We start from the raw sequence: 27,697 nt of genomic DNA, 5'->3' as shown, positions 1-27,697 counted from the left end.
ATGCACAGCAACAGTAGGTCATTGGGTCTGTGTAGAGATGCCCTCAGTTCCATCTACAATTTTTTAACTAAAAGCACTCTGTCAAATACACTAATTTTCTTCAGTGGAAAGACACTATGCTGTTTTAATTAGGTCCTATTTTAAGTGGGTTACCAAACTGGCTATTCTATGCCACCCCCCAGGTCTTCCTTGTCTTGCTCTCTGCACTGGGAGGCTAACCCCCATTAACTTCATCACTCCTGCTCCCTCCCCAACTGTCTTCTGTTTGAGTTTGCCCACTTAGAAGCACAAGCCGAAGATCAGAGTTCGGGAATACTGAGAGGCAGGACTATTTCTTCCCTGCTCCCTCAAAGCCTCAATGCTGTGTTTCTTGCAGTAGCTGCATCCCTCCACAGTTGCAGCTCCAGCTGGGCTCTGGTAAGAGCATTTCCTCCCCTTGCCCTACAATCCAGTGTTTGGTAACGGTTTCTCACTGTGGTTAGTCTCTGCACACCTCTGCATCCCTTCCTTATTCCCTTAACCCTGTACACACTACCACTAGGTGTCTCTGTAACTATTGAGACCCTGGCTGAGCCATGTTTTGCAGTCCAGTGCATTTTAAAAGCCCATAAAATTTTGAACCATTTCTGTCAAAAGGTGACTGAAGTTGACCCTTGAACAACGCAGACACTAAGGGCACTGACCCCATCTTCTCACATAGTTAAAAATTTGCATATAACTTTCAATTCTCCCAAAACTTAACTACTAATAGCCTACTGTTGACCAGAAGCCTTACTGATAACATAAATAATTGGTTAAGACATATTTTGTATGTTACATGTACTATATATTATATTATTACAATAAGGTTAGCTAGGGAAAAAACTTGTTGAGAAAATCATAAAGAAGACAAATACAATTATAGTACTGTTCGTATTTTTTGGGAAAATTCTACATATAAGTGGACCCACAGAGTACAAACCTGTGTTGTTAAAGGGCCCTCTGTACATAGTTCACAATGAAATACAAATGACCAAAAAAGAGAAATGAGAATCAATTAAAACAACAAAACATGAACCCAAAATGGTATTATTCTGGTTAAACTTAATTCGAAATAAAGAATCTAGAAAGGAAAGAGGGAAGTGATGAAAAGTAGATAATGTGATATTAGCAAATATTTTTTGGCAATGTGGCTTTGGTCAAAAAAAAAATGAATAGAAGTAAGATACATCTTAGCATTAGGCTGGAGTATACGACCTGAGTCTGTTGAAGTGAAATAATATAAGAAAAAAGTAAGATACATGTAAAAGAAAGAAGAAGCTGAAGGTAATCCTTTAATTACTAGAAGTAACTGCAAATGATCTGTAAAAAAAAGGAAAAAATTTCGGGATAAAAAAATTACTTCTTGGGTTTTCTCTGTCAGAAGTGAACCTGAGAGACCTCCAGACAGGATGGTGGCAGGGAAATGGTTTTGCAGCTGTGGAAGAGGTAAAACAAAAACGGCAGAAGCACTAAAGGGCATCAGGATCAACGAATTCAAAAACTGTTTTGAGCAGTGGAAAAAAAGTTTCAAAAGGTGTATTGCATTTAATGGAGAGTACTTTGAAGGTGACTGAATTTTGAACATATAAGAATAAAGACACAATTTTTTATAAATAAATTCTGGGTTTTGGGGGGTTCCCCTCATATATAGAACATTCCACAAGAATATACGTGTACACTCTAAAGTGCACATGGAACATTCTCCAGGATAGAATATATGTTAGATCACAAAACAAGCCTTAGAAAATTTAAGAAAATTGAAATCATACCAAGTATCTTCCCCAACCACAATGGTATGAAACAAGAAATTAGTAACAGGAGGAAAACAGGAAAATTCACAAATATGTGAAAATTAAAAAACACACTCTTGAACATACAATGGGCCAAAAAAGAAATCAAAAGGAAATTTTTTAAAAAGCTTTGAAACAAACAAAAATGGAAACACAACATTTTTGAAACTTAGGGGATGCATCAAAAGCAGTTGTAGGAGAGAAATATTAATAAATGCCTACAATAAAACTAATGAGCAAAATAGAATCAGAGGCATAGAATCATGGAACAGATTGAAAATTGTAAGAGGGGTGGGGGAAGGCAGGGACTCAGTTAAAGAAGGTGAAGGGATTCGTCAAAGAACATACATGAAGGACCCATGTACATGGACAACTGTGTGGGGATTGTCGATGGGAGTAGGGGGCGGGATGGGTAGAAGGGAGCAAAGGGGGAAAAACAGGGACAACTCTAATAGTGCAAACAATTTTTTAAAAGGAAGATCTCAAATAAACAACTAACTTTATGTCTCAGAGAACTAGAAAAAGAAGAACAAATTAAGCCCAAAGTTAGCAGAAAGAAAAAAATATCAAATATCAAATATCAGTGCAGAAAAGCAATAGAAATTACTAAGAGCCAGGTGTGTTTGGTTTTTTCTTTGAAAAATAAAAAAAATTGAAAAACCTTTACTAGACTCAAAAAGAGAGATCTCAAATAAATAAAATCAGAGTGAAAGAGGAGACATTACTACTGACATCACAGGAATACAAAGGATCATAACAGGCTACTCTGAACACCCATACACCAGCAAATTGGTGAACACATAAGAAATAAATTTCTAGACACCCACAACCTAGTAAGACTGGTTATAAAGAAATAGAAGAGTAAGGAGATTAAATCAATAATTTATTTTTAAGTGTATTTTATTATTATGCTATTACAGTTGTCCCATATTTTTTACCTCCTCCTTATCCCCCTCCACCTTGCACCCCCTCCCTGCAGCATTCCCCCCTTAGTTCATGTCCAGGGGTCATCCATATAAGTTCTTTGGCTCCTCCATTTCCTATACTATTCTTAACCTCCCCCTGTCTATTTTCTACCTACCATTTATGCTTCTTATTCTTTGTACCTTTTCTCCCTCTCTCCCCCTCCCACTCCCCCACTGATAACCCTCCATGTGATCTCCATTTCTGTGATTCTACTCCTGTCCTAGTTGTTTGCTTTGTTTGTTTGTTTATTTTATGTGCAGTTGTTGATAGTCATGAGTTTGTAGTCACTTTACTGTTCATAGTTTTTGATCTTCTATTTCTTAGATAAGTCCCTTTAACATTTCATTTAATAAAATGTTATTAAATGAACTGGTGATGGTGAACTCCTTTAACTTGACTTTATTTGGGAAGCACTTTATCTGCCCTCCCATTCTAAAGGATAGCTTTGCTGGATAGAGTAAATGTGGATGTACATCCTTGCCTTTCATGATTTTGAATATTTCTTTTCCAGCCTCTTCTTGCCCACCAGCTTTCTTTTGAGAAATCAGCTAATAGTCTTAAAGGCACTCCTTTGTAGGTAACTCTCTTCTTTTCTCTTGCTGCTTTTAAGGTTCTCTCCTTCTCTTTAATCTTGGGTAATTCAATTATGATGTGCCTTGGTGTGTGCTTCCTTGGGTCCAACTTCATTGGGACTCTCTGGGCTTTCTGGACTTCCTGGAAGTCTATTTCCTTTGCCAGATTGGGAAAGGTCTCCTTCATTATTTGTCCAAATAAGTTTTCAATTTCTTGCTCTTCCTCTTCTCCTTCTGGCACCCCTATGATTCAGATGTTGGAATGGTTAAAGTTGTTCTAGAGGTTCCTCAGCCTCTCCTCATTTTTTTTGAATTCTTATTTCTTCTTTCTGTTCTGGTTGGATGTTTATTTCTTCCTTTTGTTCCAAATCATTGATTTGAGTTTTGGTTTCCTTCCCTTCACAGTTGGTTCCTGTATATTTTTCATTTCACTTTTCATAGCCTTCACTTTTTCCTCTATTTTGTGACCATACTCAACCATTTCTGTGAGCATCCTGATTACCAGTGTTTTGAATTCTGCATCTGATAGGTTGGCTATCTCCTCATCGCTTAGTTCTGTTTATGGAGTTTTGATCTGTTCTTTCATTTAAGGTATATTCCTTTGTCTCAGCATACCTGTGATGTTATAAGGGGCTGAACTTTAGGTATTTGCCAGGGTGGGACAACCTCCTTTGCTGCATTGTACTGCTGTCTGTGGGGGGTGGGGTCTGAGAGGGAACAGAGCTTGCTGCTTACTTGGCTCTTGGCCAGCTTTTAGTCACTTCCTCCACTACCCACAAGCAAATTGGGCCCTTCTGGTGCTGATTCCCAGGTGGGTGGGTTTATGTACATTCTAGGACCCTGTGGGTCTCTCCAACGAACTATGCTGTGAGGCTGGGAGTTTCTCCCAGCACTGCAACCCCCACAGGTTTTTTCAGTCAGGGTTTTGGAGGCTTGATTTCCCCCCACTGGAACCCTGAGTTGCACAGCCCATCTTGTTCCCCAGTTGTTCCTCCAGGTTTATCCTCACACGAATGTGGGACCACCGAGTCCACCAGTCACCACCTCACCTGCTCTGCCACCTTGCTGCACATCCTCTCCACCCTGGTTGCCCGTCTCCACTCCTCCTACTGGTCTGGATGAAGGTTTCTTCTTTAACTCCTTGGTTGCCGGAATTCCATATAATTTGATGTTCTGGCAGTTCTGGTTATTTTTTTGTTTTTAAATTGGTTGTTGTCCTTCTTTTGGTTATGCAAGGAAGAAAAGCATATCTACCTATACCTCTATCTTGGCTGGAAGTCCTCAATCAATAATTTTTTAAAAACCTCCTAACAAAAAAAAGCCAGGATCAGATGTTTCACCAGTGAATTCTACCAACTATTTGAAGAAAAACTAATGCCAATCCTTCTTAAACTCTCCCAAAAAATTGAACAGAAGAGGATACTCCCAAACTCATTTTATGAAACCAGCATTACCCTGGTACCAAAGCCAAAGACACTACAAGAAAACAAAACTATAAGCCAATGTACACAAAACAGTAATAATGCGTTTACCAATAATGCTATATATTTTAATAAAAATAAAGAGTATAATACACCACATTCATAGAATTAACGATAAAATCATAATGATAAAATCACAAAAAATCATATGATGTCAATATATGCAGAATAAGCATTTGACAAAATGAAACACCCTTTCATGACAAAAAAAAACCTCTCAACAGACTTATCAAAGGGTACAAACTTACAGTTAGAAGATGATTAAGTTCTGGGGATCCAATGTACAACATTGTGACTATACTTAACAATAATGCCCAGAGTAAATCTTAAATGTTCTCAACACACACACAAAATTGGTACTTATGTGAAGTGACTGAGGGGTTAACTTCCTACTCTGGTAAGCATTTCACAATACATATCAAAACATTACATTGTACATCTTAAATTTATACAATGTTATGTGTTGATTATATTTCAGTAGGACTGGGAAAGGGGGGAAATTGACCAGAGGGAGAGAGTAAGAATTTAATTTCTGATAAATAAAAAGACAACAAATTGAAGTCCAGAATGTGGAAGAAAAACATTAAGTAGCAATACCAGCTTTTGTCTTCCAGCAGCTCAGGCACCTGATGAGGCCGCCCCCTGGTTTATAAAAACCTGATGTTGGAAAGGGGGACTAAGCGTGTGCATGCGCATGAACACAGCTCCAAATCTCAGAATGAGGAGGACTCTTAAGAATCATGTAGTCCATCCTTGCCTATTAAAGATAAGGAACTGAGGTTTATAAAAGTGAAATGTCTGTGGTCACAAAAAAATTGAGAAAAAAATTAGAACTAGATTGTGAATTTCCAGAGTTGTCATCCCAGTGCTTTGCCCACGACATCAGACTACTCACTGAGAGATATATACAAGTGTATATACCTAGACGGCAAAGAGATTCCCAAAGGAGAAACTAGAACTAACAGACTTGGCGGTTCATTCTCATTCAAGGAAGAACCGCATACGTGCACAAATCTGCAAGACTCCAGTGAACACAAAGTGCAGGGTGGGAGAGGGGAGAGGCCACTTTTTAATATTTAAATGCCTGCTCTGTTGAATATGGAGGCTGTTCATATCAAAGAAAAAGTTTCCTTCTTCCCTTTTTCTAATATCTAAAATGAATATGTAGTCAGCGAAAAGTAAGAAGGCCATTTGCTCAAGACCAAGTTCTGTTCCTGAAAAGGTGGTTATGATGATGACAATCATACCGTACCAGGGAATTCACTTTTTCCCTAATTATCTAAAAACCACTTCTAGAGATGTGTTAGAACCACTTGTGCTTTCAGTTGCATTAGATGTATTTAGATCCTTGCAAATTCTAAATCTATATTGTTTCAAAATTCCAAGTGAGATGGCGTAAGCCCTTTAAGTGCACTTAAGAACTGCCGTTTTGTCAGACAGAGCCCACGACCTGACACACAGCGGGAAAGCGGCTGAGTTCCCAGTGAAAGAGAAACCCTCAAACAGTATACAGATTTCTATAAACTAAGTGCCTTTCCATTCATAAAAGTTAAAAATAAAACAATACACAACATCTTTATTAAAAATCAAGTCACAAGTAAGAAACATAAAATGCAAAAGCACACAACCCCACTCTTTAAATAAAGAAGGAAGGCCATCTATTCCAACTAACTACACCCCACCTCACCCCCAAAAAGGCACGGCAATGACGCTCTCTCATACGTTTGGAAGGTGAGCACATACATGCTTGGAGTAGCACTTCATTTATTTTTATATGGATAAATGTCCCCATAGTAACTAATTCAACTCATGAATTTTTCTTTTAGTTCAGTATATTACCAAGTTTAATACGATATTGGCCAGTTCACTTCTGCTAATGCCACTTGAAAAGCCTGCTACTGCTATAGAAAGAATACTGTGCAAAAAGTGATTTTCCAAGTCAGAGTGCCAAAATGTATCAAATTCAATATCCCTACATTCCTCTCCTGAACTAATTTCTAAAAATCAAATCTGGTAAAAAAAAATAAAAAATAAAAAATCTCATTAACAGTTTGCCAAAAAGAAAACCACAAGAAAGAAGCAATAACAAAACAGTTCTAATTAATCATTCTTTTTTTCGTTTTACTATCATCCATTAACACTGTCCCCTCAAATCGTTAATTAATGCCCAACAGATACCAACATCCAAAAAACGAAGGAGTTGGCTTCAATGCGAATGGCACCACAGACCAGGCAACGCAGATGGGCCCGGGTAGTGGGTGCTGTCATCATGGGAGGTGCCGCCCCTTCCAGCCAAGCTCTCGCCACTTTCTGCAACCGAGAAATGTGAACTTAACAATACCAGATCTTTCTGGTCTATAAAGGAAGTTGGAAATCTGCATTTCTATGCAAAAAAATCTACTAGTTTTTAAATATTGGCTTTGTAAAAATTTGGCCCCAAAGCACATGCCTGTATGTGGGTCCAGTTGCCTGCTCTCTGGTTTGCAACCCCTGGTTTATACAGAAATGCCTGGCTTTATAATTCCTACCACATCACCACAGATCTTCTGTGTTTAGAGGAGCCCCAGGCTGGGTGTGATTAGCAGAAACAGAGACTCGTGGGGTCATTTTCCCAGTGAATCACACTCCACGCCACTGCACCCTGGATGGACTTCTGTGATAGCATCGCTTTATTTGTGTAGGAGTCTGTCTACTTCTACCAGACTGGAAACTTCTTGTAGGCAAGGCCACACCTTGTTCATCTCAGTTTTCCCTGCACTTGGCACATGAAAAGCACAAAATAAATATATTTGAAAGAATGAATTAGTAAATGAATGAATAAACAGCAAATGAGTGAATCTCTGATGCCAATCCTCCTCCTACCCTTTTTATCTAATATGGAACTTGGTTAAAAAAAAAAAAAAAGCTATTCCCAGTAATTTCACTTTTCAAAACTGCGTTGCTCTATAACTGAGTAGAAGAAGGCTACATATATTAATGGTTAAGTTTGGACAGACTTTAAATTTTCATTGCTGGATTAAAGCCAAGGAACAAGTATTTCAAATAAGTATTTCTTCAAACCAAGAAAGAGTATTTCAAGTAATTCACGCTAAGTTAAAGCCAAGAAGCAAGTATTTCCAAGTAATTATCACCAATTTCTTTTCTGTCATAAATGAGACAGAAGAGAAGCGTCAAGAGGGTAGAAGGAGTGGGGAACACGGAGGGCCCCTCTCCTGTGTCTATGTGGCGATGACACGCGTGTGCTCACTTCGGACAGGTGAGTCTCTAGCAGGTCGTGGCTGTGGCAGTTGTCGCCGTCGTTTTCACTGCACTTGCGGAAGCCACTTTCTTTTCTGCCAAACAACTCCTAGAGCTAAGGCGGCAAGTGGAGCTTGCAGGGAGTAGAGAGTGCCCAGGGGAGTTGGGTGGTGGGAACAAAAAGGAAAGTTTATCCCATGCTATTTCTGTACAAATCCTTTGATGTTTTCAGCCCAAGTTAAAAGGAGGCCTGATTTAGAGTCCCTGTCATTTGTCGGCTAGCCAATATTTTTATTCTTTCTTCTCTCCTTTCCATACACACACCGCTCTATATGCTGTGGAGTCTACGCGTTTTCTTCAATACAAACCTTAGAACAAAAATTTATGCTCTGTACCTGTGTACGGCAATTTATTGTCTTGGCTATGAAAACTATTTCTGTATAGCTTTTAAAGAATAACTCAATTGGCACTTATAGCTTAATTATCACCAAACAAGTATGAACCATAAATAAGTTTTCTATCATGTGTGGAGTTTGGCAATGCCAAATGTGTGGTTTTTATGTAACTACTGCAGAAGGCTTAGATTTTCTAACCCAATACTTAGGACCCATGAGCTGACAACTAAGAATAATATTCCAGGGATGAAGTAAGAGAACATTTGAAGTAGAAACAGCTTGGGAAATTAGTGATGCCAAAGTAAGCAGGGGAGGGTACAAGGAAGAGAAGCTTGAGGGCAACGTCCGAGGCATACACGTAGAAGCACACTTACCAGAATAGGTGGTGGGGTTGCTGGACGACTTGAACTTTGGGTGTTCCAACGTAGGTCTTCAGTTTGGGGAAGTAAAACGCCTCTCACTGAAGAAAAAACAGTTTTCAAGAACATTTTTAATTGAGCCACTATTGTACTTGAGGTTCAAGGACAACCAAACACCAACTTCTTCCTTTTTACAGTTTAGATTTGGGCAGAACAGATGAGGTAGACTTGCTTAGAAAATGCTTGCTACTTTATTCAGATAGTTTACTTATATTAGCACCATAAGACTGCAACATAAAGATTCTTCCCATTATTACATTTAGGGCACTCCTATATTATTTCCTTCCCTTTCTCAAGTAATTTTTATTCCTTTCAAGATTCCCATGAAGCAATTGTTTTTAAAATTGCTTTTTTTTTCATTTTAATAAGAAAGTGAACTGATGTTCCAACGCATTTGGTCAACACTAACAATGGAGAAAATTATGCAAAATGATTTTCTTTCTGGCAGAAAGTATCTTTGAAAAATGGGCTAGAACACCAGAGGGTTTGTCACTGTACCAACATTAAAGAGCACTAAAGTTAAAGGAGTAGATTGTGCAATTTAATTCAACAAAAATTTACTAAATCCTTTCTAGTTACTACAGACTTGGATGCAGTTGAGGCTATAAACATTAATAAAGCCAAGTTTCTCCTGTGGAAGTATTTCGTGTGTCAGAGAGATAAATACGAATTATAAAGTGATATGAGGGGCATATTTAAAATGTATGGAAACTCAGACAAAGGAGAAATTAACTTTGCCTAAAGGGGAGAGGGAATCAAAAGAAACAAAAGGAAGGGGTTTCCAGGAGGGTGAGCTGGTGTGTAAACCAAAAATAGAGGCAGAATCTCTCATTATTCATCTGTTCTTACTGGACCGACATAGAAGAATCTGTCAGAAGCCAAAAACCCTATTTGGTTTTAAGTATTTTCCAAAACTCTTTTTCAGTTTTCTATACAAGTATCTTGATTTCCGTGGAAAATAAGCAGTAAGAGATCAAGATGAACATACCTTTTGAGATGATGTACCTAGAAAGTTACAGCTATTCAGAACCCTGAAGTGGGCATGGCAATAGAAATAGATTTTAGGGACAAAATTCTGAGTAATTGAAATGTACATCTAATGAAAGGTTCAAACACCTGAATTAGTTTGTACTGAAATCCTAGTTTTTGTTGAACTTGCGTGGAAATTCTGAGAGGGTTGTCAACCTCTTTTTGAGGACACCTTCTAGGAGGACGCTCCACCCGCAGGCTCCACGCAAAAGGAAGACCCTGCTGTGTTGTTTGTGGATTTAGTTTCCTAAACCACCTCACTTTGCTTACTGCACACCTTAATCTTCACAGTATTCTTCTACCAGCTGACCTTGGTGTTTGCATGTTCTACTCAGTTTAGGTTGCCGTATCCCCCAGATTATGACCTCTTAGCTCTAATCCTCTGGGACCTCTAATCCCAGTACCCAGATTCCTGGAACCTTCTACCTATATGCTATCTCCATAAGTAGCCCCCAGCTAGTCCATATTATCTTTGCCAAAAGGGCTTCAGCAATTTCAGATTACAACAAACCTCTTCTCTTTTTACCATTTTATCTTACTTGGGTATTCTAAAATGAGGAAGTGAGCCCAGGGTACTCACACTGCTCTAAAATACAAAGGCTCCCTGGTGTTTTAGAAGTGATGGCTTAATATCACTACCTCCACTGAAGGGAGAGATTCTCCACTTTAAAGTCCTATGTAACGAATATAAAATCCAGGCTAACCTGTGGGTCTGTATCAGCACACTGTTACATTAAAGAGACATCAGAGCTTCAGCAGCCAAAATAACTGAAAAGTAATTCAAAGTTTTAGCTTAGTCCTCCAAAAATATCTTATTTAGGAAGTAAGAACTTATCATAGTAAAATTTTGTTAAAATTTTTTCTCTTTTGACTTCTGGCCAAGATGGAGGTATAAGTAGAAACCCTTCACTTCCTTGCACAACCAAAAAGAGGATAACAACCAATCTAAAAACAATAAACAACCAGAAGTGCCAGAAAATCAAACTGCAAGGAACTCTGGCAACCAAGGAATTAAAGAAACAGCCAACTAGACTGGTGCACTGAAACAAAGAAATATGACCCAAATGAAAGATCAGAGCAAAATTCCAGAGAAAGAGCTAAGCAATGAGGAGATAGCCAACCTATCTGAGGTGAAATTCAAAACATTGGTAATCAAGATGCTCAGAGAACTGATTGGGCTTGGTCAAAAAATGAAAGAACAAATGAAGGATACCCAAAGTGAAATCAAGCAAAATATTCAGGGAACCAACAGTGACAGGAAGGAAACCAGGACTCAAATCAAAGATTTGGAACAAAAGGAAGAAATAAACATCCAACTGGAACAGAATGAAGAAACAATAATTCAAAAAAATGAAGAGAGGCTTAGGGACCTCCGGGACAAATTTAAATGTTCCAAAATCTGGATCGAATGGGTACCAGAAGGAGAAGAGGAAGAGCAAGAAATTGAAAACTTACTTGAACAAATATTGAAGGAGACCTTTCCCAATCTGGCAAAGGAAATAGACTTCCAGGAAGTCCAGAAAGCCCAGAGAGTCCCAAAGAAGTTGGACCCAAAGAAGAACACACCAAGACACATCATCATTATGTTACCCAAGATTAAAGATAAAGAGAGAATCTTAAAAGCAGCAAGAGAAAAGGAGACAATTACCTACAAATGAGTTCCCATAAGGCTATCAGCTGATTTCTCAAAAGAAACCTTACAGGCAAGAAGAGGCTGGAAAGAAGTATTTGAAGTCATGAAAGGCAAGGACTTACATCCAAGATGACTCTATCCAGCAAAGGTATTATTTAGAATGGAAGGGCAAATAAAGTGCTTCCCAGATAAGGCCAAGTTAAAGGAGTTCATCATCACCAAGCCCTTGGTCAAAGAGGGACTTATCTAAGAAATTGAAGAAGATCAAAAACTATGAACAGTAAAATGACAATAAACTCACAACTATCAACAACTGAACCTAAAAAAAAAAAAAAAAAAAAAAAAAAAGCTAAGCAAACTACTAGAACAGGAAGAGAATCAGAGAAATGGACATCACATGGAGGGTCTTAAGTGGGGAGGGGGAGGGGAAGAATGGGGGGAAGGTACAGGGAACAAGAAGCATAATTGGGAGGCATAAAATAGATGGGGAGAGGTTAAGAATGGTATAGGAAACAGAGAAGTCAAAGAACTTATATGTACAACCCATGGACATGAACTAAGGGGGGGAATGCTAGAGGGTTGAGGGGGTGTAGGGCAGAGGAGGTAAAGGGGGGAAATTGGAACAATTGTAATAGCATAATCAATAAAATATACTTTGAAAATACTTTCTTTTTTCTTTCCCCCTTGTGTCTACTTTGGTTGATACACACACACACACACACACACACGCACACACACAGCCTAGGTAGTAGTTGCCTAAAGTAAAGAGGCTTCTTTTCCCTTCAAGATGTGTAGCAGCTGGAGAGGCTGTAAAAATGTGTCATTGTTAGTACTGCCTTTCACTTGTGGATTTTCTTCCTTGGCAGCTGGTACTTCTCCTATGTGGTCACTTCAGTAAAATATACTCTGGACATTTAAAAAGATAAACCACTGAGTGAAGAAACTGTGGAGAAGTAGCCCTGCCTGGGTGGCTCTGTTGGTTGGAGCATTGTCCCATACAACAAAAAGGTTGCAGGTTCAATTCCAGGTCAGGGCATATACCTAGCTTCTGGGTTCAATCCCCAGTCGGGGGTGCATACAGCAGGCAAATGATCAATGTTTCTCTGTCACATTGATGTCTGTCTCTCTCCTTCGTTTCCTCTCTCTCTAAGATCAATGAAAATATCCCGAGGTGAGGAAAAAAGAAAGGAGGGAAGAGAGGGAATGGAAGAAAGGAAGGAGGGAGGGAAGAAGGGAAGAAATTGTGGAGAAGTAAACATGAAGTAGTAATTAATTAACAGGACCCCATGTTTCTAATGAGTTCATCTCTTGCACACTGGTAACCAGACTCAGCAAACTTTAGTCCCAGGCTGACTAGGTCACTCTTCAGCCTCCAAATTCAGAGCAGTCAGCCTCTCCTTGCTGATCCCAGATCCACATGTTGACTTTGGATCATAACTGGGTCTCCAAACTTAGCTCTGTGCATTCAAACTTAGTACTGGATTCTCTGGGATTCTGCCCAGCGCCCAGTGTCAGTTCTTCTTTGACCATGGTCTTCCATCAGCTTTCCTGAGCTGCTCCTTCTGCTCTGTCTGGTTTTTAAGCCTTTCTCAGCTGACTTGCCTCTGGAGTTATTGTCTTGGTTGCTGGGGCAGCACTACAGCCTGTTTCCAGTCATACTTCCAGGTACTCCTCTAATTTTTCTAATACTTTGCTTCCGTATCTCTAAACTATTTCTAGTTATCATGCTGTTGTCCACAAAGAGTGGCCTTCTGTCTGCAAATATTCCAGAGAGCCCTTGATTAATCTATCCCAAATAGCTGCATGGCTAGCATTTCATTCATATCAGGATGGCTCCCATCTCATGCAGTCTAGAGAATACTCAAAACCACATATATTCAGGGAAATTAGTTTCCACCACAGCATGCGTGAAAAGAACTAAAACTATATAAGTACTTCATGATCAATATCAAACTCACCATTGATAAGTTGCAGGGAGTCAGGATCTGGATTCAAAGAGGAGTTCCTCAGCAAAAAATTTTGATGCAGAGTCTCGGCAATATAATCTCTGAAGTTACTAATTGTGTAAGCAGCAGTGGGTTTATCATCCAATTCCACAAGACCATGGTTTTCCACCTTGTTGGAGTGAAGGCTGATCAGGTCCCAGGTGGTATTGCTGATGGCCTCACCATTGAAGGTAACTTCATAGTGAACATCTATGCCACTATGGATGGAAAGAGGGAACAAGTTAGGCCCTGCTAAGGAAGCACAAAGGAAAGAGCTATGAACCCAGGGAGAACAAACATTAGACCTAGAGGGACAGTCTCAAAAAGCATGGTTTCCACCACCATCCTGTAGGAGCAAAATGGCTCCCAAGCCGAAGCATAAGTGCTCCTTCCTCTGAACTTATTTATATATTCTTATATATTCCTTGATTATAGGCTTGGTTGTTTTGTAAAAAAGAAGATTTCATTTACAGTGACTGCCTTTCAGTTTCTTCTTCAGTTTCTATCCCCAATGTTCAGCTTGGTGCCTGGAACTGAGGGGCACTCAGTACCTATTAAATGAACAGAAATCTATACCTATCTGAACATAAAAAGAAAACCACAGCCTAATGAAGGTATTCACATACCTAAAGAAAAAGTATCAACATAATGACAATGATCTCATGAAGTCTAGGAAAAACGGAATTAGTCAATTAACTTATGTTACTATTGAGTGGAATCCCTCTCACCAGTGTATGGTGGCTTCCTCATAAGACAGATCCCTAGGTGGACAGCTATGACAGGCTAGCACAGCTTGACGATACTGGCCACTAAGCTCTCCAACTTCCTTTTTCTCATTTCAAGTTTGCAAAGGGCACTTTTGATTACAACTACATACAGATTTTCCCATGGGAAAAGAATGCATGAGCCGATAATTGGTCAATTGGCAGATACATTTCTCGCCTTAAATAGATCAATTGGCAACCTAGAGAATGCAGTGTATTTTGTGGTTTGGCGAGCCACAAAACTGACCTTAAGAGACCTCTCCTTCAGAGCACTGCCAGTGCTGGACCTGCCCTGGGCCTGCTGGCTGCAGATCGCACCCTGGACTACAGGGGACACCATGAAGGTGACATCCTTCACCTGCCATTCAAGCAGCCAGGCCTCTTTGAATTTCCTGTCTCACTCTGAGTAACTTCAATAGGTTTTCCTCCCCGATCTGATAAGCTTACACTTCCAATGGGGTGGTTTGGGCACTTTAAAATAGTAACTGAGCATTTTGACACCTGCTGCTCTAAATGGTAAGACATCTGCTTGTCATCTTGCTATGTCCTCAGCCACTTAATTTTTCATGTCGGCATATGTTGATTCGTGCGTAATTCCTGATCTTTTTTGTAGAGAAATAAATTCAGTAAAATATGCTAAAATAACCAAATGATGGCTCCAACGTGGAATAAAACAGTAAGAGGGCCACCTGCTGGTGGAAACTCACTACACCAGGTGTGTCCGAAGCATCTAGCACAATGCCTGGCTCACAGCAGTTCAATAAATATATATGAAAATATTGAAAAAACAAATCGTTTATCTTACTCATTAATACAGGCAGATAAGAAAACAGTTCATACCACTTAAATGACAGTATGTGATATTCCTTACTTAATCCAAAGGATTTTTAGTCTCTAAATATGAGAGTAATTTTTTTACCTTAAAATGTATACATATTTTCTTCATACAATTGGGTCTTCTGAGTAATTATTTAGAGGCATGGCTTCATAGCCAGAACACAACCCTGTGGACATGTGCATGTTCTTCCCAAGCTCCGTGGAATGGACCATGCCTGTATCTGCAGAAAGGTGGACTTCTCCTGGGGTCTTTGCACAACATACTAGCATGTTAACATGGCTCCCCAACAGGAAACAGCGACACGGAAACACTGGAGAAGAAAAGGCTGTACCTGTTAGCACCAGAGTGGGTTTCTGGACCATGAGAAAATCAGAGAAGGAGAGGCAAGCCTTCACTGGGAGCCTATGATGTGCCTTGCACGACTTGTAAATATCATACAGAGAAGATCAAGAGAAATACTCGTGAATCGACAAATCTATGCAAAGCAGGCTGTCTGGGTTAGATTACTGGCCTTACTTTTTATTGGCAAAATAAAATTTGTCTCCCAAATGTTTCCCTTGAGTATCTAAAACACAGGTGGCAAACACAAGGCCCTCTGGCTGAATCCGGCCCTCCACCTTGTTTTATCTGGCCTGGCACCTTGTTTCTACCCAGCAGCAGCACCGAACTCCTTGCCCCTAGTTAAAGAGTAGCTACATTTATACAGTCCTAAAATTACATTCAGCTCTTTGAAGGCAACTGTGAGGCTGATGTGGCCCTCCAGTGAAAATGAGTTTGATACCCCTGATCTAAAAATAACATTTCTGGAGGGTTAGAGGGGGAAAAATTGGGAAAACTGTAATAGCATAATCAATAAAAATATTTTTAAAATAAAATAAAATCTTAAATAAAAAAAATAAAATACCTACATTTCAAAAAATAACACTTCTATTACAATCTATTTTGTCTAATGAGGATAAATTAATTAAAGACGATAAAAATCCTCAGAGAGATGCTGTAATTTATTACCTTTTGGGTTTTTTTTAAAAGATTTTATTTATTATTTTTACAGAGAGGGAAAGGAAGAGAAACATCATCGTGCCAGAGGTACATCGATTGTGGGAGGAGAGATACATGCCTCCCACATGCCCCCAGCTAGGGGGACTTGGCCTGCAACCCAGCCATGTGCCCCGACCAGGAATCAAACCAGTGACCTATTGGTTTGCAGGCCAGTATTCAATCCACTGAGCCACACCAGCCAGGGCACCATGTTTTTATCCTAGAAAGAGAACTCAAAGAAATGTTTGAGATATCAGGAAACCATCTACTCTCAGAGCCCAGCACTTTACTGTGACTCAGAACAGACTGAGCTCTGGCACCGCAAATGGGGTACAGAGATGGCGACAGAATAGAAGAGAGCCAGGAGGCCCGGGGAGTGCCTAAGCAGCCAAAAGCATGCTGGTAGACAAATACGATTTGATTGAAGAGAGCTGTGCCGGCTCTCCGCCCTGACAAGTCCCAGGTAACCAACCAGCATGTACCATCTGTCATCTGTCATCTTCCAAACTAGACTGAAACAGCTGCTTTAAAGAGGGAAGTTTCTCTAACAGCTATTTCCAGAGATTTCAATCACATGGAGGTGAAATTTACCCTATCTCATTGTCTCACCTCAAATGCCCTTGTTGGCTGTTTGACATGTGCAGATTTTAAATAGAAAAAATAATGCAACCTCCTCCCATTAAGATTAATCAAAATAAAGATATTTCAGAGAAACTCAGATATCCCTTCTTCAATAAAACTTCTATTAGGAAGAAGAGACACACGAAGTCTGGAGCTGAATTTCTGAAATGTGTGTATCAGGCAAATATGTTGTTGATTCAGTTCAAATGCGTCCTACTAACTAAAATAATGTGTACATCTTGAAAGGGGTACAAAGCAAATAGAGGGTTTCATATGCATATAAATGTCTATGTTGATCATATTTTGTTATGTTTATAACATGTAACATTTATAGATGTCTAGAAAGAGATTATATATCAGGTAAATAGACTATTTTGTGCCACACATTCATTCGTACACAGCTCAGAACAAAAGTATACCAAAAAGTTATGAAGAAATTTCATCAACTGACATTACTGAACAGTTTTGGAAATTGTACCTAGAAAATCTAATGGTTTCATATCGAATGGTTGTCTGTGTCCCCAGAGAGGACTTAGCCCTCAACAACCAGATACTCTTCTTCTGACCATGGGTAACGGCAGAGTTTGGGTTGTCGTACATGCTAATCACCGACAAGGGGCAGCAGTTAAATAATCGGGCTTTTTGGCTGAGTATAGACCAGGAACACATATGCCTGCAATATACACACACAGAGCACTTCACACTTACTCAGAGCACAGAACCCAAATCCTGATCACCTCGGTCAAGACATCGCATACCTCCTAGTCACAAAACTGACCGCAAATTAATTTGTCTCTCTGAGGCAAAATTTCCTCACCACCAAGATAGAATGAATATTAATTCTCATTTTCACTATCCCACAGGGACATAAAAAAGTAAAATGAAAAAATAAAAGATTAGTACTCTGACATATCTCTGAAAGTATTTTTCGTGGGACTGGGTTCCTAGACAATGGATGCCAACAGGTACTAATTTCTGTAGCCACAGGATCTGCCTAATTAGTAGGCACTCAGTAAATACTTGCTAAAATGATATAAGTGAAAATGAAGAAGTCAGAAAGTCCTTTCCAAATATAAGGTAAACATGCCCATAGTTAGCCTATGAATATACTTCATAAATTCTATATTACATTTATCAATCTCCCAATAGAAAGTAAATTTTCAATAAATTTGGAATCCAAAAGCAAAAAAATAGCTGACGAGCAACCTTCACAGGGGATATTGACCATGCTTTTCTACTGACCGTGCTTCCTCTAAAAAATTCTGGAGATCGGCTGTTTTTGCAAATGAACTCTTCAATAGATCAGCTTTCTTCCCTTCACTCACCACTTCAAGTGACTTTTGATTATGTTATTGAATGCATAGCATGCCTGAAAGTGTTCACATTAATGCAAGTTTTTATTCCTATTTTAAATTGCGTGTGACTCAATACAGGTGGGGCAACAGTAGGTTTACAGTTTTATGGAAAATAATACAATAATCAGTAAATAATAATACAAGAATGAACTCTGTTTCGCATACTCACAGCTATAAACCAACGTTGGCCCCCCCTCCCCGACTTAAGAGAACTTGACAGTTACCAGTCTGTAACAGAGGTCTGCAGAACACTGCCCCTGAGCTAAATGCAGCCTACTGTCACCAAGGAATGGATTTTATGCTTCTGAATAGTTGAAAAAAATCTAAAGAGAAACATTCTGTGACATGTGAAAAATTACATGAAATTTATATTTCAGTGCCCATAAACTAAGATTTATTCAAACACAGCCACATTCGTTTTCCATGCATTGCCTGTATCAACTTTCATCGGAGAGTGGCAGAGTTGAGTAGCTGCAACAGAGACCACAGAGCCTGAAAAGTTTAAAGTATCTACTATCCAACCCTTAACAGAAAAATCCTGTCAACCCCCGGTCTGTACGAAGATGGTTACTGATGTTGGAAGTGATGAAGACAGGCTCCCCTGAACCTAGGTCTACCGCCTTTTCTAAACTAACTGCTCATTCATGGGATAGCACAGAAAGTACCAAAAAGTACTCTACCTGCCATTTTCCTTGGGGGACCTGAAAATAAAAATTGAAAGTGTTAAGCAGAACTCAAAACAGTTATATTTGCCACACAATTCATCAAGTTCTTAATATATGCCCTCTGAAATGTTTCTTTAAATGAAAATGCGTACATGGCATCAGAAGCTGACAAATTCCTTTGGGTTTCAGGAAGTGAGCAAGGGTGGAGAAAGTGTTCTATTTTAAAATAAATAGTCTTTACTATCTTTAAACTTTATTAAAATACTTTTAAAGAATTCATGTAAGTTTATCGTTATAAATAAACTTTTTTAGTAAGTCAGCAGGGGACTTCAGTATTTGGCATTAACAAAATTGGGAACCCTCTTGGGGAGATATAATGTGTTATGTAGTATTGAAATAAATGAAAAGTGAATCACGTCATACACAATAAAGTTCTAAGGGACTGGAAAAGGTCAGGACTGACTATCCTATAGGATATTGCATAGCCTTTAATATTTATTTATTAATAAAGCAAAGAGCTATAGTTGGCCACTTTGTTTCAAATTTACAAGCTAATTTATAGGATCTCTGACTCTGGGCTCAAATTCACCCCTTTAAACCTGTTTGCTTCTCTTTGAAATGAGTATTAATAATAATATTTATTCTGAGAGGACTGGAGATTAAGTGAGCTCAGGAATGTACAGGGCCTCATGCAAAGTACTCACTCAGTCCATGCTCACAGGTATTATACAGCATGTCTTAAGCAGGGAAGAAATGCCTTCAGAAGAGGTCTCTGATTTACTCAGAGCTATTATGTTAGAAAAGAAGGTGAATGCAGAGTTGCCTTACACCAGGACCTCCCAGTCACCTCAAGGGAACATTGACAAGCTTTAGCAGGACACGAAGTCACACCTAATCTGACTTCAGGCACCCCCCAGTGCCAAATAACAGCGTGTAACATGCCAGCAGCAAGCTGGAGACATGAATTCCTAAGTTTTTACCCTGGCGCCACTGCAGACCCAGTACGCATTAGTGTACTATTAGATACACAGCAGCAAGCAGTAAGGCCTGCTGGAGTGCGGTTGGTAGGGTAATAATATGGGTGTAATGATTTATAGTTTTAATTCGAGCACTTCATCTAAAATGTTATATAGCATGCTTCAGTGTGATACTGTTATGTTACAGAATTACATGCTTACGATTTTGTAATAAGAGATTTTGTAATGAAAATGGGGCATTATTTGTGCTGGACCCTGTAGTATACATTATTATTATTATTATTATTCAGATTTAGTACACAGATCTTGAATACATTATTTTGCCTTTTGCTAACTTAGTTTCCTCACCTGTAATACTAGCATTAGGAATGTAAATTGACCAGAAGTAGCACTAAAATACAGCATTCAAATGATTTTGAATTATTGTTGTATATGTAGTGTACACTAAAGGATACTGTACTTGATATAAACAATTCTACTAAACATGCATTTTTAGAGGAAGTCTATTTACCTGAAGTCGAGAACACGGATGTCCCTGTAGCCTGGTAACCCAGTAAATGCATGTTCAACCTGTTAAAAATAAAAATAAAATGTATAACTATGTAGAAATGTGGAAAAGGATGTAGAAAATAATGCTTTGAGAGAAATAGAACATAAAGTGCACTGTTTAAAACTCTTAAGAATCTTGAATAGAATACTTGGGGAGGAACCAAGATGGCGGCGTAGGTAGACACACTGTGCCTCCTCGCACAACCAGAACTGACAGAGAATCAAACAGCAAGGGGGACCAACACCAAGGAAATAGAAAATAAACATTCATCCAGACTGGTAGGAGGGGTGGAGATGGGCACCGGGGTGGAGAGGACTCGCGTGGCTGTGGCGGGACTGAGACTGGCGGAGTGTGGGACAAACGGCGCAGGCAGTCCGAGCACTAGCAGACCCTGCGGCCCCACATTTGCACAGATAAACCCAGAGGGCCGGACTCAGAGTGGCTGAGAGTGGGGCAGGCAGAGTGGCGGGTAGCACCCTGCAGCACCACATTCACCCACAGATAAACCAGACGAACAGCGGGCAGCGAAGCGGACTGTGCAACCCAGGGCTCCAGCTCGGGGAAATAAAGCCTCAAACCTCTGATTGAAAGCGCCCCTGGGGGTTGGGGCGGCAGCAGGAGAGACTCCCAGCCTCACAGGAGAGGTCGCTGGAGAGACCCACAGGGGCCTAGAGTGTGTACAAGCCCACCCACTCAGGAACTAGCACCAGAGGGGCCCAGTTTGATTGTGGGTATCGGAGTGAAAGACTGGAATCCGGAGGAGAGTGAGGCGGGCACCATTGCTCCCTCTCGGCCCCTCCCCCACGTACAGGGTGACAGTGCAGCCACCAGCATTACCCCACCCTGGTGAACACCTAAGGCTCTGCCCCTTAAAGTAATAGACGCGCCAAGACAAACAAACAAACAAAAAAATGGCCCAAATGACAGAACACTTCAAAGCTCCAGAAAAAATACAACTAAGCGACGAAGAGATAGCCAACCTATCGGATGCACAGTTCAGAGCACTGGTTATCAATATGCTCACAGACTTGGTTGAATCTATTCGAAAAACAGATGAAAAAATGAAGCCTATGCTAAGAGAAACAAAGGAAAATGTACAGGGAACCAATAGTGATGAGAAGGAAACTGGGACTCAAATCAATGGTATGGACCAGAAGGAAGAAACAAACATCCAACCAGAAAAGAATGAAGAAACAAGAACTTGGAAAAATGAAGAGAGGCTTAGGAACCTCCAGGACACCTTGAAACATTCCAACATCCGAATTATAGGGGTGCCAGAAGGAGAAGAGGAAGAACAAAAAATTGAAAACTTATTTGAACAAATAATGGAGAACTTCCCCGATCTGGCAAAGGAAATAGACTTCCGGGAAGTCCAGGAAGCTCAGAGAGTCCCAAAGAAGCTGGACCCAAGGAGGAACACAACAAGGCACATCATAATTACATTACCCAAGATTAAACGCAAGGACCTACATCCAAGATTACTGTATCCAGCAAAGCTATCACTTAGAATGGAAGGGAAGATCAAGTGCTTCTCAGATAAGGTCAAGTTAAAGAAGCTCATCATCACCAAGCCCTTATTATATGAAATGTTAAAGGGAGTTACCTAAGAAAAAGAAGATCAAAAATGGGAACAGTAAAAATGACAGCAAACTCACAGTTATTAACGACCACACCTAAAACAAAAACAAGAGCAAACTAGGCAAACAACTAGAACATGAGAGTTGTCAATAAGGGAGTGGGAGGGGGAGAGGGGGATAAAGGTACAGAGAATAAGTAGCATAGATGATAGGTGGAAAATAGACAGGGGGAGGGTAAGAATAGTGTAGGAAATATAGAAGCCAAAGAACTTATAAGTATGACCCATGGACATGAACTATGGGGGGGGGAATGTGGGAGAGAGGGAGGTGGGCAGGATGGAGTGGAGTGGGGGGGTAATGGGACAACTGTAATAGCATAATCAATAAATATATTTAAAAAAAGAATCTTGAATACATACACAGATACACATGGATCAGAAAGTTATTAAGAAAATTCTAATAATTACAATGTTAGAAAATAGTGTTTACCACAACACTGATACAGTTTTCTTTTTTATTTTGTCTTTTAAGTTTCTCATATGCTTTAATATTAGTTTTTGTTCAAATTATAAAAAGCATACTTCTTATTGGCAAAGCACTGTTTTTTCCCTTATGTGATGAAATGTGAAAAAAAACATTAGTTTCAAAAGAAGCTATAATAGTATTTTTAAATGTAATCGTTTGGATTAGAAACCTGGCTTCAACACACAGTCGGGAGCTCATTTCCTAAAAGTGTCTCGTGGCGCCTGTTTCTTGTTCCTACAATACAAGGGAACTGTGGGCACAGTCAACAGGAGGAAGAAACCCGGCCCTTGCCCGAGTGGCTCAGTTGGTTGGGGCACCGTCCTGTACACCAAAAGGTTGCAGGTTCACTACTTATTCGGGGAGCGCATGGGAGGCAACCAATCGATGCTTCTCTCTCACATTCTCTCTCTCTCTCTCTCTCTCTCCTTCTTTCCTCTCTCTCTCTCTCAAATCAATAAATATAGTTTTCTTTTTAATTTTTAAAAATCTGTAGGCTTGAATTAAGCCCCCAGAGAGGGGCCTTGTTCACTGGCTGTCACAAAGGGGATCGTGAATCAGTGACTGGGTAACTTCACAGGTCAAAAGACCCGTTAATGAGCATCCCATCTGCAGGACCAGTTTTCTTACTGAGTCCTGAACATCCCACCAAGTAAATCAGTGTCTGCTTAGTGACTGAAGCAGGAAAAAAGGAGTTCTAGTCTGGACTAAGTATCTAAAAATAACCATGTTATGCACAAATACCAAATGTTTGATACAATTTAACATTTAGTCCACCACATTCCAGAAGATTTGATCCAGATAAGTCCTCTGAGGCCAACCGCAGAAGAAGGGAAGCAAGTTGTTAGTGGACTTTGGGAACTATTAGTGGAGCTTTAGGCATCTGCTTTTAAAACCAAGTCCTCATATAATCAGGAGAGTGTGATTTTTAAAAAGTCTTGGTTTAAAACAAAACATAAAAGTCATAGATACAGAGAACGTTTTGATGGTTGCCAAACGGGAGGTGGGTTTGGTGGGTATGAAAAGGTAAAGGGATTAATAAGTACAAATTTGTTGTTACAGAATAATCACAGGGGTGTAAAGTACAGCATAGGAAATACAGTCAACAATGTTGTAACAACTATGTATGGTGCCAAGTGGGTACTACATTTATCAGAGTGATCACTTCATAAGTTATGTAAATGTCTAACCACTAGAGCTGAAACTAATATAATATTGAATGCCACTATAACTGAAATAAATAATCAAACAAATAATTTTGGTAGACTGAATATCTTCGTGCCTTAAGAATAAAGAATCCAAACTCATGCAACTTTCTGACTGTAATAATTTGCCATGTTTATTCTCTGAGAAGAAAGAGAGTCGGGCTATAAATCTTAGAGGGTGGGGGTGGGGCCGGGACCCTCAGGACAAGGAATCTGAAGACTGAGGTATGAAGTCCCAGCTGCTTTTGCTGGGAAAGGGGCCGTGCGTGTCTCTTTTATAAAACTAATGCTGCCCTGCTCACCAACCACATCAGCCTTTGTAAGATTAAAATGAATGTAGCTGAAAGTACTTAACTGCAAAATGTTGTATAATTGCACATTATTATTATTACTAAACTCATCTTACTTTAAGCTTTGGCATCTCTTGAGTCTAAACACATAGAGACATTTTAATCCATCATATCCAGTTAGTTACTATACAGGTGTTCAGTTGTAAGAAGTCATTCCGCTTTACTAACATCAAGATTAATAATAGGTACAATGTATTGAGTGACTGCTGTGTGCTTAGTGCTTTGCAGTATTACTTCTAATCCTTGCAACAATTTCAAGAGATACATATTTTCCAATTTTATAGCTGAGAAAACTGAGACTTTCATATGTCAACTAACTTGTCCCAAGTAATACATTTGGTAAGTGACTGAATCAGAATTTATTTAACCCAAAATCCCTCTAACACTGAATTCTGTATTTTTCTCATGGAATTGCATGCTTCTTCCTCTTTCCCCTGACACGCAATAAATACAGTTGAGAACTAGAACCAGGACTGGGAAAACAGCGAGGCTCACCACAACTGCTCACCTGAGTTAAGATGAAAGGGGCTCTGTACAATATAAAGAAAGGAACACTCTGAAAAGAAGGTGGAGATCTTACGTCCCCTTCTACTGCTAGAAGCTGAAATGACCATGAACAAGTTACTTAATCTCCTGGGCCTCTTGTGTGAAACAGAAATACACGCCCACATGGCTGCTGTTAGCAAGCAGGACACGCAGCAGCCTACAGAACATGAAGCAGTATGCCAGGGTCCTGTGTTGAGGCTGTGGCTGTCCTCCAGCCTGACCTTTCCCTCTCTGATGTCACACCTGGCATTGTCCCAAGCTTATCTTATTCTTACTCTTCACCTCATGAAAAGAAGAAAGAAGAAGGAGGTGGAAGAGGAGGAGGAGAAGAAAGAAGGCAGGGCAGGAGGAGCTCTTGAACCTCAACGCCCCAAGCAGGCTTTGTTTTTCTCTGGGTGTCTTCCAACATTACCTAAGAAATAATATTGAAGGAACAATTCCTGTGACTGTGCCCGGAAGGGAGAGAACTCGAGGGTCCCCTTCTGTTTATAGCAAACATGATGAGAGGACCTTCCAGAGACTCGCCCCCAGACTCTGCCGCTCCACACAAACATGGGCCACACGTGGCTACTGGCAGACATTTGGTTCCAGGAGAAGGGAAAGGGGATGTAGAGACAGGCCAGGGAAGGAACTGTTTCAAGGTAGGCCCAGACACTTCATTACCTTCAAACCACCTCAAGCCAACAGCTACCCACCTCATAAAGTCGCTGCTGGAGATGTTTTTCAGAGTGTTTATTGGATGACCTCTAAATATGCAGTACATTTGTTTACCCAAACACTGAGGCTTATTAACGGTTCTTTAATCCAAGGGCAGAGAAAGCCAGACAGCTGATCCAAGACACTGTCTGATGCCAGGTAGCCACTGGCCTGGCTGACATTTCTTCCACATTCCATACACCTCACAACTTGGCCACACAGCTAGGAAAATTAATCGTCTGGCCTACACGCCCGTGTCTGATGGCTGTGATGATGCTGCGTGGCTGGGAGGTGCGTATTTTTATTTCTCATCTAGACACAGTGTCTAGGGAAGGAAATTAGTCCAAGGTAATGGAATTGAAAAATGTGGCCAAGAAGAACCCCCCTCAAGAGGGAATGGAAGAAACAAACAGGAAGGAATGTTGTGTCCTATAACTGGACAGAGAGGGAAGACGGGCACTTGGTGTCTTACAGCAAGGCACACGAGAAGGGAGACAAGTATGGTCATTTTTGACTGAACGAACCTTGAGTTCAAGCCCTTATAGAATTCTTCCAGAAAGGAAAGTTGTGGGATAGTCTAATTTAATGCTTCCTAAAGAAAACAATACATTCTATGTAGTTTCTCAAAGATGCTCATTTCTCCAAATACTGTTAAGTTAAAACCATGCCATGGAACGCATTCTTCCTCAGCTTTGCAGCAAAAGTTGGAAATGGCATTTATTTGTTAGATGGTGAATGTACGAAGATTTTGTTTCAATGAAATGACTCATCTGTCTTTCTGTGGATTTTTCACAGAGCTTTCTGAAGAAATGGCTAAGTCACCACACATGAATCAAGCAGATGGAGAGCCTGAGTCCTGAACCCACCTTTAAGCAATGTTATGAATATGGGAAATTCATAACCCAAGAAAACTGTCTTGCTTTTCAAAAAAAAAAAAAAAAAAAAAAAAAGAATAAAAACAAACCAAAATCACCCACCTCTGAAATAAACTCTTCTACAAGGCTCTGGTGGTGGGAGCTAGAGGGGTCCTGTAGCTCCTCCCTGTACTGCTCCCCTGAAAGGTGGATACTGAATTCTGCAATCTGCTCAGCTGCTGGTTTTGTAGAATCTTCTATCACAGTCTCAATTTCATTGCTAATCTGAATTTGTAGGGAAAGAATAAAAAATGTTAATGTTTAGTTATTCAGCCAACAAATATATATTGATTGCCTGTTACATGCCTGATGCTATGCCAAAGACAACTTCTGATGATCATCTTTCATAGTTTTTCACTTTGGTACTAACTGGGTGGACATCAAGACATACGTTAATATTGAAATTATGGTGTGTTTGTACATTCCTTTGAACACACAATGATCAGTTCAGGGAAAGAGAAAATTTTTCAAAGATAACCACCAAATTTGACCATCTGTGAGTTAAAATTCAGTTGACCGTGCTAAAATTGTCATCTAAAAATAGCCTAGAAACGTGGTTCCCAACATTGTTTATATTTTTACAAATTCTTTGATGTATTAGTTAATGGATGACGGCTAGGCTCTCAAATCAGCTTCTGCATTAATCGGTTCCAATATGTCATTGTAGTGTAAGTATGTGAAGAAAATCTAGCCATACAGAAATGTACTGCAGAAGAGAGGAATATATTAACAGCCTTTCAGGCAACTGGATTTCTTTTTAGGTACTACACCAAGCTCAACAGGAACAGGTGGTAGTTTCTTAATGGTTTGTTGCTACATGGAATCTGAAACCATAGCAAATTTCTGTACTGTGTATTATTAGAATCCAGGTCTTCCAGTGGCCAAAGCTGGCATAATGAAAGCAACAAAATGAATACTGAGTTATAATCCAAAGAATAAAATAAACATCCATGTATCCGTACTAATATGATTTAATATACAAATGTATGAGAAGTGACAATAGTTCCTCATTAAAGAATTCCAATCAATACATATGGAAGGAATGCAGGAAATAGAATATCACTACTAGAACATACAGTAATAACTGCTGCATGCAAGATGCACCTGAGTTCATCTCATCCCAGTCCCTCCATTTCGAGACACAAGAGAGCCAGGGACTGGAAGGGAAGCAGGGCTGGCCTATGTGCTCATAGCAAGCCACTGGCACATTCAGGAAGAGAACACAAGACTTTTTTTCACTGTGTCATTTTCATCTTTGATGGAGCATATAATCAGCAACTTTCAAAACTTTAGGAGATCCTATCATCACTTCTGATGCTTGAATTCTCTCCACAATGTCCCTGACAAATGGACGATTTGAAGTGGTTCTGATGAGAAAGAGTTATGACTTTCAAAGGCAGACCACTCATTGCATTTCCAGAAAAGCTCTCATGGTTGGAAAGTTCTTAATATAAAGCCCAAAAGCAAACCCTGTAACTGTTATCACTGATCCCCGCTCAGTAACCCGGGACACTTACACACAATGTAGTCACCAGAGAGCCCTTCAGGTAA

General features: G+C 39.8%; 1 protein-coding gene across 1 annotated transcript in view; it reads right to left on the bottom strand.

The window, feature by feature from the left end:
- The window catches only part of IMPG2 (interphotoreceptor matrix proteoglycan 2), a 75,470-nt gene that overhangs the window by 15,269 nt on the left and 32,504 nt on the right, over window positions 1-27,697 (bottom strand). Inside the window, exons 8-12 of the mRNA XM_045193572.2 lie at window positions 26,210-26,371; window positions 20,298-20,356; window positions 18,825-18,845; window positions 13,502-13,746; window positions 8,837-8,922 (exon numbers count right to left, since the gene is read on the bottom strand). Of these exons, the coding sequence (XP_045049507.2) occupies window positions 8,837-8,922; window positions 13,502-13,746; window positions 18,825-18,845; window positions 20,298-20,356; window positions 26,210-26,371 (573 nt within the window). The remainder of the gene's footprint in view (window positions 1-8,836; window positions 8,923-13,501; window positions 13,747-18,824; window positions 18,846-20,297; window positions 20,357-26,209; window positions 26,372-27,697) is intronic.

Source organism: Desmodus rotundus, chromosome 2 (genome assembly GCF_022682495.2).
Source record: "Desmodus rotundus isolate HL8 chromosome 2, HLdesRot8A.1, whole genome shotgun sequence".
Lineage (NCBI taxonomy): Eukaryota > Metazoa > Chordata > Mammalia > Chiroptera > Phyllostomidae > Desmodus > Desmodus rotundus.
Note: the sequence above shows the minus strand (reverse complement) of the source record. Positions and strands in the feature narration are given on the sequence as shown.